This window comes from Ursus arctos, unplaced genomic scaffold (genome assembly GCF_023065955.2).
Source record: "Ursus arctos isolate Adak ecotype North America unplaced genomic scaffold, UrsArc2.0 scaffold_18, whole genome shotgun sequence".
Taxonomy (NCBI): Eukaryota; Metazoa; Chordata; class Mammalia; order Carnivora; family Ursidae; genus Ursus; species Ursus arctos.
Genome location: NW_026622852.1, coordinates 59,510,591 through 59,529,631, shown reverse-complemented (window position 1 = coordinate 59,529,631; position 19,041 = coordinate 59,510,591). Strand labels below are relative to the sequence as shown.

The 19,041-nt window shown below is 66.8% G+C and overlaps 1 protein-coding gene across 4 annotated transcripts in view; it reads right to left on the bottom strand.

The window, feature by feature from the left end:
* Nucleotides 1-17,956, bottom strand: part of GPSM1 (G protein signaling modulator 1) — a 29,718-nt gene extending 11,762 nt beyond the window's left edge. Inside the window, exons 1-9 of one of the 4 annotated variants that reach the window (XM_048223366.2) lie at nucleotides 17,398-17,956; nucleotides 8,851-9,072; nucleotides 7,987-8,122; nucleotides 7,268-7,410; nucleotides 6,566-6,689; nucleotides 6,281-6,396; nucleotides 5,457-5,612; nucleotides 4,560-4,668; nucleotides 3,319-3,442 (exon numbers count right to left, since the gene is read on the bottom strand). In XM_048223366.2, the coding sequence (XP_048079323.1) occupies nucleotides 3,319-3,442; nucleotides 4,560-4,668; nucleotides 5,457-5,612; nucleotides 6,281-6,396; nucleotides 6,566-6,689; nucleotides 7,268-7,410; nucleotides 7,987-8,122; nucleotides 8,851-9,071 (1,129 nt within the window). In that variant the 5' untranslated portion in view covers nucleotide 9,072; nucleotides 17,398-17,956. Of the gene's footprint in view, nucleotides 1-3,318; nucleotides 3,443-4,559; nucleotides 4,669-5,456; nucleotides 5,613-6,280; nucleotides 6,397-6,565; nucleotides 6,690-7,267; nucleotides 7,411-7,986; nucleotides 8,123-8,850; nucleotides 9,073-11,425; nucleotides 12,375-16,289; nucleotides 16,490-17,397 lie in introns of those variants that run through there. The other 3 variants (XM_048223365.2, XM_048223367.2, XM_057313843.1) reach the window with 3 other exon arrangements.
* Nucleotides 17,957-19,041: the final 1,085 nt, after the last annotated feature.

The following is a 19,041-nucleotide window of genomic DNA, read 5'->3' as shown; positions in this document are numbered from 1 at the left end:
ATGAGAAAACACCACAGAGCTCCCTCCACCCCCAGACACTGCCGTGCTGGCTGCCTGCTCTCACACCTCCAGCCTGCAGAACCATCGCAAGTAAACACCCCTGTTTTTAAGCCGCCTGGTCTGAGATGTTCCATTCTGCAGCCCGAGCTGAGGGAGGCAGCGGCCCCCACAGGGCCCACACACACCCACACCCAGCCTCACGGCTGTTCCTTCTTCCCAAACACCTGTGGCGTGTTATCTGTTCACTACTGTTGGCCACACACTCATCACCTTGGCCAGTCTCGCTCCCTGATGATGAGCAGGCAGTGTTTCCTGGGTGCTTATTACGTGGGGCCTGTCTGCGGCTCCCCAGGCACCGTCACGTCCAGCTGCCCTCGCAAGACTCTGGATACCGGGGCTCAAGAAAGGAGACCACCAGCCAAGATCACAGGGCCTGGAGGGGCAGAGCCAGGGTCAGGACGTGAGAGGTCAGGCCGACTTGGTAAGCTCTGGAAGGTCAAGCCAGGAGCAGCTAGAGAAGGGACAGACACGATGACAGCTGAGGACCCCCGGCGGCCTTGTAGTCTTCAGCCGTGTGTCACAGGTGCCTGGCCTACGAACGGGCCACAGGCCGCGCGCTGAGTGCAAGGAGGGACAGGGAGGCGTCCACATCTTCAGCCCTCCCCAGGGAGTGCCCTCACCCCTGCCAGGCACTATCCTCAGGACAACCAGTGGGCCCAGTTCCCAGGCGGAGACAATAGGGCACAGCTGGGTCAAATCACCAGGTCAACTAGCCAGGACTGGGCAAAGCCAGGGCCAGAGCCTGCAGCCTAACCCGTGGCTCAGACATTCACTGTGTCCATCCCAACCCGCCATGGTGGCCAACTACAGTGTCCAGGGGACTCCTGCTGCCCTGTGCCTCAGCAGCACGAGCAGGGAGAGCTGCACGGCCCATACCCTGTGGGACAGAACACGGCCAGGCCCAGCTCCCAGGGCTCCGGGCTGGCTCCATCCCCTTATGAGCTGATCATGCTACCACGTCCCGGCGCGTGCAGTGAGACCTCTGACATACCCGTCCACCCTAGTGCCCTCGGCAGAAAGGGCAGGGGCATGGCACAGCAGGAGGCCTGCAGGGACTGACCCAGGCCCAGGCAGCAGCAGGGAGAGGCCTGTGCCCACCCAGACTCGTTCCAGGGTCTCTGCTGGGATGGGGGCTGCAAGGTTGGTGAGGTCAACCCACAAACTGAGCCACAGCCAGCGCCAGGCTCTGGGTCCTCCAGCTGCCTAAGGGATTCTTGTTTTTATCAGGACAGGAAAGAAACAAGCCCTGGGTCCCGGCCTCCAGCTAGCCAGCTACCACCCGCCCGCCGAGGCACCGCCCCGCCCCAAGTTGGTCCGCATCCCCCAGAGGCCCTCTGGGCATCCTCCCACGGCTCCAGGATGTGGGGCAGTTAACACCTCTCCCTGGGGCTCCCTTGGCCCCTTCAACCACCCCCCTCAAACTGACGGGCTGTACACACGCCAGTGCCCCAAGGGTCAGTTTCCAGGCACGCTTCTGGAAACGGCCAGGCCGCCACCCATGCTCCTGTGCATGGAATCAGTGAGCGAGAGGAGTGTCCTGTGGTGCCCCCTCCAAAGGCCCTGCGCCTACCAGGCTCACCCGAACGGGGGTCTCCTCCAGGGCTGCCCAGACTCAGGGTGCCTGCCCGCCTCCAGCAGCCGCACTGCAGGGCCTGAAGGCCCCCAGAGCGGCCCGGGGCCCCCACACCTGCCTCCATGGCCTGAGTGGGCTGCTCTGGAGAATGGCCCATGCCAGCGCTGGCAGCCGGGCAGGGAGGGGGCTTCCGGGGGGCCCTGGCTGGGAAGGGTCTGGGCCTGGGGCAGGGCAACAGAGCCAGCCTGGGGAGGACAGAAGCTGCCTTGTTCTCACCCCTGATGGGCCCTGCCTTTCCTCGCTCGGAGAAGAGGGAAAATGGCAGGAGAACCTGGGGCTAGCCGCACCCCCATGGGAGCCTTTCCAGAAGCCCGGCCCAGCCTTGTCCCCTCTTCCTCAGAGGGAGCCTCGCAGGGCCAGGGGCTCCAAGCAGAGCTGCCCACCCTCAGAAAAACCCCACGCAAAGGGTCGATACCATCCTATACATCCCAGGGCAGGGTGGGGAGCAAAGGGGGAGCCCTCCACCCCACCCCCTTCAGCCTCAGCACCCCAAAACAAGGGTGAGGGTCCCAGAAGGCTTTACAACTTCACTCCTGTCCTCAGCCCAAGTGGGAGCAACACGTGCCCCCATTTCCCAGAACAGGCCATGCTTAGAAACCCCCATCATTAGGTATAGACAGGCCGTGGCCCCTCCCCCACAGCCAGGGGCCACTCCCCCGGCCTCCTCCTCAGCAGGCCTGAAGGGCTCTGGAGGCCGGGGCAGGGCAGGCACCCCTGGGGAACACAGCCATGAGGGGATTGGGGCCAGACTCGCCCAAAACTCACGAACCACAGGCTGGGGTCCATGCAGGCAGGGAGGGGGCGGCTAGCTCCCTGCTCGGAGCCTGCCCCGCACCCACCTACAGCCTCTTGGGAAGCCAGCTCAGGGCGGCCCCCCTCCCTGGGCCCCATACTTTTTATCCATTTGCTTTGCAAGGAATATTCTGTCCCCGTGTGCCCCTGTGGGCCTAACAATGTTGACCGTATGGGGCGACCCGGCAGCCCGTGAATGAGGTCATTATAGCTGCCTTGGCTCACCCCGGGGCGCACCTGCTTAGAACCCCAAGCACGGCTCTCTGTCTCTCTGGCGGACACGGCCTCCCCTCAGCCCCCAGGCCCAGCCCTCAGCCCGGAGGGGGTGGAACACTGAGACGGGGCGGCGAGCGGCCCTCTCCGCGTCCTCCTTGCCGGCCACGGTGTCACCAGCTGATGAACCAGCGGGGCTCAGGGGGACTACAGGCCCTCAGTGCCCCAGAGACCATGAAGCACTGGCCTGAAGGCCTCACATTCAGGCCACACCTGTGCCCACACTGTCCCTGCCCCTGAACGCCTTTCTACCCCATGCTTTCCAATCTCCCGATTCCTGACTTGACCCGGGGAAACAGGGCCCCTCCGTCTGTGCCCTGAACACCCGGGACACCTGGTCACCTCCCACCCGACTGGGCACCCCAGAGCAGGGCCGAGCCGCGGTGCTCATGCAGACACCCCCGGGGACGGGGGCTTGCCATCCCTACTAGGCAGCTCTGTCTGAAATTCTCCTGCTTGGGGGCAGAGCCCACCTCCTGGTAAACTGTACCCAGAAGCCCAAGCACGAACCCTGGGTGGCCCGCCTGCCACACCCTTGCCCGCCCAGCCTGGGAACTCACCTTGGGCCTCGTAACCAGCCAGGTCTGGCTTCTCTGTGGCCGCTGGGCTGCTCAGCCGGCCTAGCACCAGCTGCAGCTGCGCCACGTTCATGCGGGCCGTGAGCTCCCCATTGCGGTCCCCGATCTAGAGCCAAGCAGGGCCGGGTTAGTGCGCTGGTGGTCTGGGAGGCTCTCGAGACTGTCCACCAAGGGAGCCAGGCCTCGCTATGCCTCAGGGATGGAGTCTGGGTGTCTGTCCCTGGGTAAGGGTGGCCACATGGGCCCAGGCGGCCCCCCGCGCACCCCAGGCAGCCATCCCTGTGCCACTCCTGCCTGAGCACCCTCCCAAAGGCAGGTGGCCTGCCCCAGACTCCACCTTCCTCAGTCCCTGGAGCCTCCGTGCACCCCTCTGGCCCCCCCGACCCCCCCAGGCCCCCAGCTCAGAGCAGAGGCTCCACAGGAGGGCGCTGCTGCAGAGGGGCGAGCGCGCTGCCCAAGAACAAGCTGGACGGTGGGCGGGCCGCGGCTGGACCTTGGGTACAGCCCTGGGCCCCTGGCGTGGCCCCCCCCCACCTTGCTCAGGAGCCGTGGGCGAGGCTCCTGACCCAGGCTTCCCTGTCCCTCCAGCACCTGGGCTCCTATGGGTCTTGCCCCCAACAGGCATGGGGCTATGGTGGGTCTGGGCGGGCACTGGGCATGTGCTGGGGGACGTGACGTCACTGGGGCCGAGGAGGATGGGACCGAGGTAAGAAGGGGGCTGGCTAGGAACTGGGAAGCCAGAGACCACCGGTGACAACCTGACCATAGTAGGAGGGTCCCAGGTGGACGAGCCCTCAAAGACCCTGCCGACCATCCCCAGGAAGGCGTCCAGCTGGGGGTTCCAGGGGCACAGCCCAGGGGCGATCATGCCTTTGTGGCCCTGGGCTGCCTGTGGCAGGTCATTTCCACCTTGGTATGGCCCGGTTCCATCGGGGACACAGGACCTGGTCGTGGGCCGGACCACAGGGAACGCGGACGCTCTAGGGGTGGAAACAGGCCCCCTGCTCCCCTCCCCCCAACCCCTGGCTACAGCAGATAAGCAGCCACGGGCCTCTGAAGGCGCGCAGCACACGACAGCCTAGAAGGAGTGGAGGAGCGTCGGGAGGCGCCAGAGTGCACGGAGGCGCCCGGCCTGGTCTGAGGTGGGCTGGGCAGCGCCTGGGGGCCTCCAAGGCCAGCTAAGGCAGTGGCTGGGGACCAGCAGCAGGGCGGGCCTGGCTTACCTCCTGGGAGATCTCCAGGTGCTTCTTGGCGAAAGTCAGGGCCTGTGCCGGGCTCCCCATGGACACGTAGGCATTCCCCAAACTCCAGCACGCCCGGCCCTCGCCCACTCTGCCAGGGCGGGAAACTGAGCTCACATCTGCAGCCCCCGGGTCTGCCAGCCTGCCCGCCAGCCTCCAGGTCATCAGGCCCATCAGGACTGGAGCGCAGTTGGCGGTCCAGTAGTTCCTGGCGGGGCCTCGCTCGCCTCCTACCGGCCAGTGAGGTTCTCACCCCGTGACTCCCTCCACCCTTGCGGGCCAGGGGGCGGGGACAGCCCCTCCGGTCATTAATCTTTTAATTAAGGTGAAAAATCACAAAACGTAAACGTAGATGCTTAAGTGCAGGCCCAGGGACTCCGCGCACTTAACGACCCACGATCATCACCCTCTGGTTCCAAAACGTCGTCACCCACGAGAGCAAGTGCTGGCCGCGTTGCGCCTCCAGACAGGGCAGCAACCCCCTCTTCCCCACACGCTCGAGAGGCGCACGGCCCATGGCCGCTGCCCAGCCCGCACCTGTGGCGCCTGCCCCGGCCGCTGCCCAGCCCGCACCTGTGCGTGTGGCCGTGCGTTTGGACTTCTGTGTCTCCTCAGAGACACGGGGGTGCCCAAGGGTCACGGACCCGGTGACACGGGCCGACCCCCCACCAGCCCGCCCCCAGGGTCGCCACAAGCGGCCGGCCCAGCGTCTACCCCGTCTCACCTAGTCCCACTGAGGGGACGGCGCGGCCCCACGACGGACGGAGGCTGCGGCCAGGCGGGCGCCCCGCTCAAAGTCACTTGGTGCTCGGCTCAGCCCGCAAGGCCTGTGGGACCCCGGGCCAGGCCGGACCCCACCCCCGCGTCCCCGCCGCGCACCTGTCGGCCAGCTCCTGGGCGATGAGCAGGTGGCGCAGGTGGAACTCGGCCGCGCGCTCGTAGTCCTGCAGCAGCGTGTACGTGTTGCCCAGGCTGTAGCAGGCCTGCGCCTCCACCGCCTGGTCCTTGAGCTGCCGGGACAGCTGCAGCGTCTTCCTGCGGGCGGGGAGCGTCAGCCCCAAGGGGGCGGGCTTCCGGCACCCCCTTTTCTGGGGCCCCCATCTGAGGGGGGACCGTGGGCGATGGGGATGCAGTCCACCTGCTCAGGGACCTCAGCCCAGGATCCCACTGGGGTCCGGGGGACAGCACACCCCAGCCCGGGGTCCTGACTCAGGATGTCGGGGCTCAGCACAGGCCCTGGAGCTGATGACCCAGTCTCTGTGACCCAGGCCAGGAGGCAGATGGCTCACAGAGCCCCCAGCACAAGCCAGGGACCCCCAGGAGCCCACGTGGTCTTTACCCTCTGAGTCCACACAAGAGCGATTACACCTGCACCCCAGAGCTATCACAGGGAACAAAGACAGCTCTGGGGTTCCCCCAACAACTGGTCGTGGGAGGGCCAGCTGTGCCCCCGGCACACAGCAGCTTCTGCCAGCACTTATCCATGGAAGGGCACAGTAGTTCTTCCTGTCCTTGGCAGCCCCAGGACACAGGCTTTATCAGTCTGCCCTTCTGGGGTGGCCCAGAACCCCCCACCTGGCCCCTGGGGAGGCTGGGAGGTCAGGCTCACTCCGACTGCAGGCTGGTGCCCAGGTGGCTCCCCTCCCCGGGCTGGGTGGGGCAGGGGGGTGGGCAGGGGTGGGGCGGGCGGGTGGCCTGCCTACTTGTAGTACTCGGCGGCCACATCGAAGCGGCCCAGGAAGATGTGGGCGTTCCCCAGGTTGCTGTAGGCCCTCCTCTCTGCCGCCTTGTCTCCAAACTCCTTAGCAATGGCCAAGCGCTGAGGACACAGACCCAAGGCCCGGGTGGTCACACAGCAGCCCTGGGACCCGAGGCGGATGGCAGACGCGGCCTCCCCGCCCAGGGCGGCCAGCCCAATGTCTGCATGTGCAGAGGGGGCGGCCTGGGAGCCCGCGCGGAGCGCAGGCAGAGCCCCGCAGTGCACTCACCTCTTTGTGGAAGGCCGTGGCCTCCAGGAAGCTCCCCAGCAGGTAATGGGTGTTGCCTAGGTTGCCGTAGGCTCTGCCCTGGGCCGCCCGGTCGCCCAGCTCCTTCACCAGGGACAGATTCCTCCTGGGGGTCACATCTGTCTGAGCTGTGTCCCTCTCAGTGCATGGGAAGCAGGGGCCCGTGACCCACCCACCCCCCAGCCTAGAGAGTGACGAGCAGACGGCCTCTGCGCGGCTCGTCCCAGGAGCGTGCCCCAGAAAGAAGGCAGCTCAGGTGCCGCTGCCGGGGGCGCCGTGCGAGCTCCGAGGCTCGGTCACGGGCTCGCCTGCCCCAGGGTTCTCCCACGCACAGACGCTCGGCCGGACGTCCCTGCCCTTCTCGCAGCCAAACATTCTCTAAACGCCACACGTGGCTTCTCCGCACTGCTGTGGATGACCGACATGTGGGGAAACGCCGGGGGCTTGGTGGAGCCCCACCAGACCCTGAGGACAGGTGCAGGTGGGGGGTGGGGAAGGAGAGCTGCCCAGGCCGTCGCCATGTGGGGGCGTCTGCGGAGAGCTGGCGGGGCTGCATGTGGGTATTCTGTGCCTGGGGCGGCTGCCACGGCCCGTGGCCAGCAGCAGGGGCTCAGAAAGCGCTATGGAAAGCGTGGACACGCCGGGCCCGCTGGCTCTCCTGGCGCCCCGGCCCGCCCCACTCACTCATAGAACTCGGAGGCTCTGCGCAGTGGCTCGCGCACGTCGGGCGGCAGGTGCCCGGGGTCCTGCGCGGCGGTCCACGACAGCTGCTTGCCCTTGGCATGGTACACGTTGCCGATGTTGTACAGCGCCCTGGCCTCCCCGACCTGAGGGTGGCACCGAGGTTGGGGGACCCTCTGCAGACCCGGCCCCCGAGGAGCCCCTGGCCCTGGGCCCCAGTCCCTGCTGCCCCCGAGGCAAAGACCCGGAGGGCCCCAAGAAGGGGGGGCCCGCATGTGACAGCCGCTCTCTCAGGACACCCCGAGTGACTGACTCAGCAGCGGAGGTCCGGCCCTGCCTGGCACGGGCACCCCCTCGTCTCTGCCGCCCGGGGGCAGGAAGGGGCACCCAGCAGGGCCCGGCCCCCTTGAGCTATGACTTGGGGCGAGTCATCCTATTTCCTTGTCTGTGCTGATCTCACAGGGTCACGGAGGGAGGTCACAGAGCGGGACAGCCAAGAGTCCAGCACAGCGCTGGGCCCATAGCAGCTCTGAACCCAGCTGCCATGCTGCCCCGTCTCCCTCTGCAGCCCAGAGCGGGGAGGTCGGTGAGACAAAGCACTGACACAGAAGATGAAGGGCTAGGGACTCTAGTTTGGGGAGCCAGGGTGGGCCATCCTCCCATCTTCCTCCCACGGGGGACCACGTGGGGCCACAGGTCGGGGGCCGGCACTGCTGACCGACCTTGTCCCCCTGCTCCTGGGCGATGTCCAGGTGCCGCTGGCAGCAGACGACGGCCTCATCGAAGCGGCCCAGGACCTTGAGCGTGTTGCCCAGGTTTCCACTGGCTTTGGCCTCCCCCATGCGGTCCCCAATGGTCCTGGAGGGCAGGGAGGAGTGAGCGGCCAGGCTGAGGGCCAGGCTCAGGACGCTGCGCCCAGCAGGGAGCTCGGGCAAGGGTGGGGTTGGCGTGGCAGCACCAGCCCTGGGCCAACTGGGGCAATGCTGCACAGGGGTCCTGTGGCTGGTGGGCAAGGCCCCCTCGGGCGGCCCCCAGGCAGGGAGCCCAGCTGGGGGCCACTTCTCTGCTGAGCCTAGCCTGCAGCTGTTGGGGCCTGGGGAGGAGCCCGGATAGAGGCCAGGAGAGCCGGCGGGGAGGGGAGTGGAGGGAACCTGGCAGTGTCAGTAACGTTCAACATGCTGGCCGGCTGCTGAGGACACCGCGTGGGGCTCGCTGGCCGGGGAGGGGCCTGTGCGCACGGCTGGTGGGGGCCCCGAGAAGGTCAACTCCCTCTCAGGGGTCCCCGCTGCCGAGGGGGGGTGGCTGCACGCGTGAAGCAGGAGCAGAGAGTGGGGGACAAGCAAGGGGCGCGTTCTGGGATGAGAGCAGCTCGAGCCAAGGCCTGGAGGCCAGAGACCCTCAGGAGCACGGGCGGTCGCCCCCCCTACACACACACAGGCCCACACGCGCGGCCACACTCGGGACAGCAGGCCACAGCCGCGCCCACACCCAGGCAGACAGAAGGACACACAGCCCCTCTCCCAGGCCCGCGGTCCCCCCTCGGGCTCCTTGGACCCTGAGCCCCTGAGGCAGGGCAGTGTGCTCACCGGGCCAGCAGCAGGTCGTGCCGGTGGTATTCCAGCGCCCGGGCATACTCCTTCAGGTAGAAGTAGGCGTTGCCCAGCTGGCTGTAGATGGCACTCAGCGTCTTCAGGTCCTCAGTGCCCACCTGCACCGCGGCCTCAAAGAAGGCCGCGCCCGCCTTGAAGTCGCCGGCCTTGCAGAGGCGCTCGCCCTCCAGGGCCAGCTCCAGGCACGAGGCCTCCATCCTGGGCGCAGGGGAGAGAAGTCACAGCCTGTCTCTCGCGCAGTCATGCAGGGGACACGTGCACCCCACCCTGTCGTCACGAGGACCACGGGGCCCTCAGAGGGCAGTGACCCACGTCATGCCTGTGCACACAGTCCCCAGGTGCAGGTGCCAGGGCCGATGTTGTGCCTGTCCCCGGGCTGGCACGCCTGTGGCCTCCCCGATGCCCAAAGCTCACCGTCCGCCCCTCACTACCGGGGCTCAGGAGCCCCCGGGGAAAGGTGTGAGTCTAGGACCATAGTAAGATCCTAGGGCCACGGTGGCCAAGCTCCAAGCACAGCCTCCGAGGGGTCTCCGGCACCTGGGTGAGGGCCACCCCTGGGCCCAGGGCCACCTCCCTCCTCCAGAGCAGCCGCGGCAGCCTATGACGGGCCCTGAGCCTCACCAAAGACAACCGAGGCTCAGAGAGGTTTGGAGAGCTCGTCAAGGCCACATGGGCAGGACCTGATACGCTCCCACGTCCTAGAGTGCACCCCCGCCCTCCAAGGTCTCCGTGGGGGGCTGCGGGCTCAGGCATCCTCTGTCCTCGCCTCCCATCCTCGGGGGAGGATGGCCGTGTCCAAGCCACGGGTCAGCCAGCCCCAAGCGCTGAGAAGCGCTCAGCTGGGCTGGCCGCGACTGCCTGACGAACAGCGGCTCCCCCACCCCACGACGCTACCGCTGAAGGACGTGACAGGACCATGTCCCAGGATGACCCCAACCCCCGGGAAGCTGCCCCAGGTTCCTGCTCCAAGGGCCCAGGGCCCCACGTGACAACAGAGCCCTCACTGGAGGCTGCACCAGCCCCTCCTCCCTCGACCTTTGGGCAGGGGCTTTAGAGAAGCCCCTACCCTTGGGCCCTGCTAGCCCCCTGAGGTGGGGTCCAGGCCCCGCAGCTGCTAGCCTGGGCCCTGCTCACTGAGGGCCGCACAGCCCTCGGGCCTTGGAGGAGCTGCCCTGAGCACACGGCTGTCAGGCGAGCCTGGTGTGTGGGGGTCACTTGATCAGGCTGGCCCTGGTTCTGGCCCTCCCTGCTCTGGGGTCCTGGGCAGGCCACAGCACCACTCAGAGCCTCGGTCTCTTCCTCTGCCCTATTCCCGCTGGTCCTGTGGGTTCCAGACTCAAGGCCTGGTCCGTCGCCCTGCCCTAGGGCGGGAGAGGGGCCCCAAGCTGGAGGGCACCCCAGCAGGTGACTGTACATGCAGCCCTGGAGAAGTGGGGGGCACGCTCTGCACGGCTGAGGGCCAAGCGCAATCCCCGGGGTCCGTGGAAAGCCTACGGGTAACTGAAAATGTCCACAGCAAATGGTCCATGCACCCCAAGGCACCTGTCCCTGGGCTTTGTTAAGGTCACGGAGCAATCAGCAGTTACAAGGGGGAAACACACGTCTTCCCTCAACAAATAAACAGGTCTGTCTAGGGCAGTGCTGCTCGGCCGTTTAACTAAAGGAACCACGGCGCCCGGCCCGCTTCACTCCTGCATCGTCAAGAAAAGGGGAGCTTTCAACGTTTCCAACAACATCGCATACCAAACGGGCAGGGGTGCAGCCGGTGAGCACCGAGACGCTGAGCCCACCCCACACCCCACGGGCTCAGAGCTCTCCGCTGGGGAAGCACCCCACCTTCACTGTGCCCCTCACCTGGCCTCGACTCCCCAGCGTTGGGGTCACTCCTCCAGGGAGGGGTGGGCTCTGGGACCCGGCACCGCCCTGCCTGCTCCAGATTCGAGCGGAGCCTGGGGGGCCTATCCGAGAGCCGGGGGCCAGAGCCTCGGGCCTCCTACCCACCACCCTCTGGGAAGGGCTATCCGGACACCACACTGCAGGAGACCCCCAGCCGCGCACCCCCGTGGCCACTGCCACGCACGGCACTCCTTTATCAAGGCCTGCTCGTCCTTGCCCGGCTGGGCACCATGCCGTCCGACGCAGTGGACCAACCTCCCCTCCCAGGTGACTTGGCGGGACTGGGGGCTGGGGGCTGGGATGCTGCCGTGTCCGGAGCCCAGCTTGCCCTGTTGGCTCTGACAGATTCGACGGGGGAGTGGCCGCCCCCAGCCCTGCATTCCTGCCTAGACATCGCGGTGAAGGAGGGTCCCGTGTGGGAAGGGCCTGGGGCCCCAAAGAGCAGGAGGCGGAGGGTCCACGGATGGGGTGTCCCGCGCAGCCATCCTGAGTCACAGACAGCGGGTCTGACACAGGCGCCAGGAATGTGAGGAGGCCCCCGGAGAGGCAGCAGCAGGGCGTCCCACCCCTCTCCTTAGCCCGAGAACCTCCTGGGGCACCTTGACCTCCGGCCCCCTCCCCCGTCGCCCCCCAGCTGCCCGGGTGCCCGCCGCACCTCTTCCTTTGCAAGTCGCGCATCTTCTGCACGTACAGCCACAGCTCCAGGCCCACGGGCAGCAGCAGGGGGCGGGGGCGGGGGGCGCCATACACCACCTTGCACACGGCCTTCTCCGCCAAGCTCAGGGCTGCAGGCTGGCCCTCTGCGGAGGCGGCCGGCATGGCGGGGCTCCAGGCCTCCCTCCTGGCTGCCCAACACCTGCCCTGCCTCGGCTGCTGGTCCTGGGGAGGCACCGGCCTCATTCTTCCCCCGCCTTCGCCCACCCCAGAGTGGTGGGCCAAAGGCTCTGGCGTCCTAGGTGCCAAGAGACCCCAGGTCCTCGGGCAGGCTGTCCAGGGCTTCCGGAGACTGAGGTGGATCAAGGGATCAAGGCAGCTCAGAGCCGGGGATCAGCATTGTCAGCAGGGAGGGCAGGGCCCCGGGTTGGGGGGGGGGGAACTGCCAGGCCGCTTGTCCAGCTCAGCAATGGGCACTGGGGTGGCAGAGGGCTGCAAGGCTGTGCATCTCTGCAAGAGGAAGAGGGTGCAGCTCTGGGGTTCCCTCCGACCCTGAAACTACCTGAAGTCGGAGCAGACGGAGGAACCCGAGAGCAAGAGGGAGGGTGGGAGGCCCAGGGCAAAGGCCATCCCAGATATAGGACATCAAGGCCAGCATCAGCCCTGGAGGCCCTGCCCACTCTGGGGGCAGGGGTCTGGCAGGACTGAGTCTTGGGAGGGGCCGGGCAGGTGAGGACAGAGGTGGAGGGATCTGGTCCCAGGCTGCCTGCCGCACCAGGCCCTGCTCCCCAGAGAGTCCAGCCCAAGTACCCTCCTGCCTACCCTGAGGCTTCTGCCAATGCCCCCTGTCCACCCCTCAGGACAGCTCAGCTGAGAGGCACAGGGCGGGCCTGGGTCACCTTCTTTTTATCCGCTCCTATTAACACACTGGACACCCCAAACCCTGCACCCTCAGATCAACCCCAGACCCCCTACTTTGCCTCCCAGGGCCTGCCTGAACGGCAGGCTACCCTCTCCTGTCTTCCCTGAGACCCACCCAGCCTGACCAGGCCCACTTCCCTACTCAGTGAAGAAGATTCCAGAGCCTGCGGCCGTTCCAGTCCCCCGACACCACCTCTGCAGGCCTGTGGGTATTTGCCCTGTCACCGGCATGTGCCCACGTACACCGGGGACGGACCGGTCTGCAGCCGCCCTGGGCTACCCACCCCAGTGCCAGTGGAGCTGGCCTTGCGGCCCACTAGCCACACGTCCACCCTGCAGGACTGTCTGGGGGCCTATCCACCCCACGGGCCACCAAGAGCCCCACCCTCAGGGCACAAGACCCCCTGGGGCTCTGGGCTGGGCTGGCCAGAGTTCGCAGGGCCCCCAGGGCTGTGGTCTCAGCTCCCCGGCAACCTCAACACCCTTACCCTGGGAGGGGCGGCCTTACACCTGGGACGTGTCATCCAGGCTGAATGGATGCTTCCTCGTTGACCTGTAGTCACCACCTTCCCAGGAGAGCTCAGACCCCACACCTCTGCTGGGACAGCCCAACGTACCCTTCCTTGCAAGGGCCCACCAGGTCAGCTTTCCCAGTGGCCAGACCACAGTGGCCAGGAGGCAGGATACTGTCTGCCAAGCTCCTACCGCCTGCCCACAGGCTTACCGGTTAATAAAACGGTTATCGACTCCCAAGTGGCCGGCCTTACTATTCTGGCCACCGCATCATGCCCACACCCTTCCAGCCCGGCCTTGGCATCCAACACAGCATCCCAGGAGAAGCCATCAGCCCAGCCTCACTTGGACTGAACTGCCCTGCTCTGCATCAGGACCCTGCCCCCACCTGCCCCACCAGCCCCTATGGAGTCCGCCAGCGCTGACCACCATGGGCTCCAAGCCAGGCCCCGAACTCCCACTCCACATGGTTAACTGGGGGCTGTGTCCCCCTTCGCCCCATTCTCTGCTAAATGCAGGCACTGTCTTCCCTCTCCAGGGATGTCACCCCCAGTCTGGACCACCGAGCAGATGCTCCGGGGCCCCTGCTGACGTCACCCCACTGCCCCCAAAGCAGAGCCATCCTGCCTCCCTTCCACGTGGAGACTTCAGGACAGCACAGGGCAGGGAGCATGGTGGGAACAGGAATTGCTGGTGGAGGGACGTGTGTGTCACCCGGCCTGGGAAAGCACCTGGGGGCTGTGTTTCTAAGGAGCCCTGGGGCCAGGCCATTACTCCCCAGACGCCCTGCCAGGGCCGGTGCCTGGGGATACGGTGGAAGCAGCCGCATGGGGACAGGTAGACGGCAGGGCACACCGTCCCGCTCCTAAGGGTGCCCCTGTCTGGCCGCCTTATGTTTGGGACACACCTGTCAGAGGTCACCCCACGGTGGGGGAGCTCACCACTCACTCCCCTTCCCACTTCTGGAAGCACTCAGCTGCTGGCCTGAAGGGGACGGGCAGAGGACCACCCAGGGCCTCCCCACTTTTGGCGACCTCTTGGCCACCTGCCTGTCCCCTGAACCCTCCTCCCCTGGGCCCATGGGCCCCTCCCTCCCAAAACCCTGCTCCTGGTGAGAGGCCCAGACACAGTAGAGCAGAGTTCTGAGCACCACTGCCCCCATCTCCCTCTGCCCCCCGACCCAGTCCCCTCCCCAAAGGCCTCATCTGGGGACCTGCCGGGCCTACAGGCACATGCAGTTCAGGCCCCTCTCAGTGTGCGTTCCAAGCCCGTGTCCCCCAGTCACTAGGCAGGAATTTGGTATGGGAAGGGAGCCACTGGGGGTGGGCTAGGCCTGGCCCAGAGGTCCCCCCAAACCACCACCTGCAGAGCGGTCAGACCAAAAGGACCCTGTCATGAGGCACCCACGTGCTGGGCCGCCTGCACGCCTCAGCCCTGCCCCAGGTGGGCTTCCCTGGCCCGAGTGTCAAGGGGGTGGACGACCTTCTGACGCCTTCCTTCACCCCGAGCCACTGTGGCCCAAGGGTGTTGGGTCCGAGACAGTGGTTCCCTCCTCTCCGGCTAACAGCCCCCACCCGTCCAGGATGCTCCCACACACGGCTCCCCGACTCCCACCCCGGCCTGCCAGCCTCCAAAAGCCAGCACTGAACTGCCCTGCCCACACCTGGCCGTGGCCACGCAAGCCCCCCAGGGGTGTCCTCACAGGCCCTCAGGAGGGCTTGGGGCTGCACACCCCTAATCTGTGCTGGGCTTGCCCCTTCGAGCTGAACTCAGCTCTCAGCTTGCAAGGATGCCAGGCTGGGCTCAGGGCCTCTCCCAGCATCCCGTCTGAGCTCAGTCCCTGCCAAGGCCAGCTCCCCCAGGCCAGGGTCCTGTCTGGCGTGTTAGTGCTGGACCCCACACTCCCAAGTCGAGACTGTGGATGTGGACTAGCACGATAGGGACCCCACGCTCAGCTGTGCAGGGTCTCCCAGGGTAGAAGTCCCTACACGTGTGCGTGCACACACACGGCCCGTAACTACCCAATCAACTCCTGACCTTCCCACTGGGGTGCTGTGGAGGGAATCCTCTAGGGCGGGCCTCCAGCGTCAGCTGCCAGCAAACCCACCCGCACACCCCTCCCCCTACATGGGGCCCAGGAGCCAGGCCGGGGGGCTCAGCACTCAATCCTGGGACCACACAATGGGGGCTGTGTCTCTGACCAGTGGCATAGGGACCAAGGTGGGAGGAGTGGCAAGGCCTTCTTTTCACTAGCCACCAGGGCCTCGTTCGGCAGGTGGGGTGGCGGTGTAGGGCGGGGGGGGGCGGGGTGGCTACAGAGGTTTGCCGCCGAAGCGCTGCCCAGCCAGGGCTGGAGATCCTCTTGGGGCAAGGCTAGGCCCCTCGAAGGCTCAGCAGCCAGGTCCTAGGAATGATGTCGGTCCAAGCTGGGGACCTGTCAGGAGCCCTGGAGGCAGCCAGGCCAGCCCCTGCCCAGTACTCGTGCTGACTGTATTGGTTCCCTGGCATCCCTGGCAGAGTCCATTTCCCTGGGAGGACCCTGTGCTCACCCAGCTCAGGCACCTGGCATCAGCGTGCAGGACACCCTGGACACGCCCGGAGTCGGCACGCAGGCGTGCTGTGCCGGTGTCATCCCTGACGAAGCACAGCCCGCCGGTATCACCCGTGAATCTGCCCGGAGGCAGGTGCCTTTTCAGGCAGGCACACACCCCACCTGGCCGGCTGGCTCTGCAGCCTGGATTCGAGCCTGCAGTCCCTGAACCCCAGATTCATGGTGGGTCCATGGGGGACAGGTCCCCACCCATGAGGAAGCCTGGTCCCTTCAGCCATGCTGCCTCCTGAGAACCCAGACCCTGGCAGCGAGGAGGTGGTGCCAGGCTTGGGAGTGAGCTCCCCTCCACACACCTGCTGTGCCAGGGGGCCCAGCTGTCAGGAGCGCAGCTGGTGAAGCTGTAGGTCTCCCTCACCCTGTCCCAGAGCAGTGGAGGGGGGCTGAGGGGGGTCCAGCAAGCAGCAGTCCATCCCAGCCGACCATCCAGCCACCCGCTAATCCTGGACTCAGAAGAGCACAAGCAGCGGGAAGCCTAGGGCCCCCACCCTCCACACCCCCCTATCCCTGTATGTCCTCCCCCACCCCTGCGCCCCCTCTTCCCCCGCAACCGCCACCAGGGGCGCCCCCTTCCTCTGCATCCCCTCCCCCACCCCGGGCGCCCCCCACCCCAGCACCCGCCACCCTGGGCGCCCCCCCACCCCAGCACCCCCTCCTCCCCCGCGCCTCCACCGCCGCCAGCCCGCAGGGAGGGCGCGTCCCCGCCACGTTGCGCGCCCGCCGCAGCCTTTGTTCCGGGCCTCCCGCCTCTGGCCGCGGGTCCCCGCGCGTCCCTCCTGTCCCCGCACGTCCCCGCAGGCCCCCGCCGGTCCGCCCAGCCTACCTGGAGTAGAGGCGCCGGGCCGGGCCGGGCAGCTCGTCGGCGGCGGGCGGGGCCGGGCCGGCCATGGGGCCGGGGTAGCCGAGGACCGGGGGCGCACACCCCCCCCCCCCCCGCCCGCTCACGCCGCCCTGTGCCTATCCGCCGTCCGCCGTCCGCCGCCCACCGTCAGTCCTTCGGTCCGTCGGTCCGTCCGCCCGCCCGCGGGAGGCGCCGAGGAAGTGATGCGCGCGGGGCGCCGCCCCTCCCGCCGTGTCCGTGATGTCACCGCCGCCCGCGCGCGGGGAGGGGGCGCGGACGGAGCCGCGGGTCCTCCCCCATGCGCGCGGGCCCCGGGGAGGGGGGCGGGGCCTCTGAGCCAGCGCGCCCCCTAACCCCCAGCTCCCCCTCCCCGGCTCCGGGGGCGAAGGCGCATGAGGGCAGGGGCCTGGCGATGGCTTGGCCTCTGGGCCCCCGGGGTTGTGGGACCCGCGAGGCGCCTTGGTGGCAGAGCAGCCCTGCCGGCCTCCGCATCGCAGGCCAGGGGCCCTTTGAGGCCTTTGAGGCCTCCTTGCCTTTATTTGGCGGTTGGCCAGTCCCTCCTTGGTGGTCCCCCGCCTTCCTCATCTGCAGCCCCAGCATGCCCATCCCCTTCCTCAGCCTGGCAGTGGGGTGCTGGCCATGGGGGATGCCCTCTGCCGACTTCAGAGACAGGGGAGCCTGACGGCCAACACTGTCCTGTGCCCCCCCTCCGTGCCCTCCCTGGTGTGGGGGCCGGGGGATCTGCACTTACCGGACCTGTGCGGCCTGGCTTGGGGAGCCCCCCACCCTGCTGCTTCTCACCCCTGAAACCAGGGCTCACCACCTCACCCTCCCAACCTTGGTCTTATTTGGGAAATGTGGATGACTCTGAAAACCTGGAAGGACACTGCCCACGCCCCCCACTCCCACTGCCCTCGCATATGCCAGCCCCGGAACTCCCCTCCTCTGTGAATGCCTGGGTGCCCTGCCTGCTGAGACCTTGCCCTGTGGCCTCTCAGCCACCCACTCAGGGCTCTGCAGGGCCCGCTGGCCTTTCCCCAGGCAGTCCTGCCTGCCTGCCTGTCGGGGGCAGGGCACACCTGGGTCTCACCTGGTTCTGTCCTGTGGTTCTCAGTCCCAGCCTTCCTGATGCAGCCAGAGGACTCCAAACCCCGGAAAAGTCACGGAGGCCCAACAGGACAGCGACGACTCTGGGAGCAGGAAGTGGGCTACTTTCCCAGGAGAGCTGCCCAAGGTCAGGGAAATGCCAGGGCCTCCACTGGACCCTCAGCAGAATGCAGCCCACAGGCAAAGGCAAATGGCAACAAAAACAAACAGAAGATAAAAACGGGCCTGTTGGCCCGGGGCTAGTTTGTTTTTCCTACGGAAGAGAGGCCACGGGAATGAGAACCATCTGCACCCAAAAGAGCTGGCGGCCTGGCTGCTCGTCCTACGCGTCCTCCCCCACGACCACAGGAGCTGGGCAAGGCCTTGCTCCCTGCTGTGGCCGTGCTGCTGGCCGGGGGCGGGGAGGGGCCACGGGCGGGGCTCCCACCCTTATCTGCCACAGCCCCAGGCCTGCGTCCTTGGGGTGCGTCCTGAACTGACATCACTGTAAGCCTGGGGCCCCACATCTGCCAGACCTGAGCTCAGAGTCCCCAGGAGGCCAGTGCTGCTGGCCCCTATGGGTCCCCTGGGTCTGAGGCCAAGGGACTGCTGCCAAGAAGGCCCTCATAGTGATGTGATGTGAATGGCAGAATCAGGGGAAAATGTGTGGCCCCATAGCGGTCACTGCAGGGAAAACATCTTGTTTTCCTTCCTGGAAACAGGCAGACTGGGAAGTCGGGGTCCCTGGGCTGGAAGACTGTCCGCTTTATATCAGAGCTTCTCGGGGGGGGGGCTGGAGCCCTCTGGAGGTGCCGTGTGGAGGAGAGCTGGCCAACGGTTCAGGCTGACAGGACAGGTGGGACTGCCCCCCCCCCCCCCGCCACCAGGTCACCTGCCACAAGCTGCTCTCCCTCTCTGAGCCTCAGCTCTGCCACGCGTGAATAGGTTCAGTGGCTCGGTCCTGAGGGCCCAGGAAGGCTCGTGGGGTCTGGACGCTGCTAGTCACCGTTGCTGGTACACGTAAGAGCCTAGGGAGCGCCAGCACTGGGGCCACCTGTCCTGGGCAGTTGTGCTCGGTCCCCACTGGGCCCTGATGGTGGTCCAGGGTCCTGGCTGGTCGGGACAGCCCCTGCAGCGCTGATGGCGGTGTGTCTCCCCTGTCGAGACCCAACTCTCTCCTGCCCAGAGAGGCGTGCAGGGAGGTGGAACGTGATGAGGACTGACATCAGGCGACACGTCCATGCATTGCCTACATGGTCCCCCACCTGTGAGGAGCACATCACTGGTCCACGGGGAGCAGGGGGCTCCTTGGTGACAGGTCAGGGCCAGGAGGAGCTCCTGGAGGGCACCAGCCTTCCATCACCACCGACCTCCCCCTGGTGCTGTGCTTGGCCTTCCTGCGTTTGCTCTGCTCCCCCTCCCCAGCCTCCCTTTACATTCTGCCTTTAAGTGCCTCCCCGCTTCCTGATGCTCAGTGCACCAGCCGGACAGAGTGCTCCCACGGGAGGCCGCAAGCACACCCCCTCCAACCATCCATCCCTAACGGGCCTCGTTCCCAAAGGAGCATTAGAGGGAAGAAGAGTGATTTCCTGTCCAGACACGTCCTTGGACGGAATGCGATGGGTAGGCACACACAGTAATGCTGGAC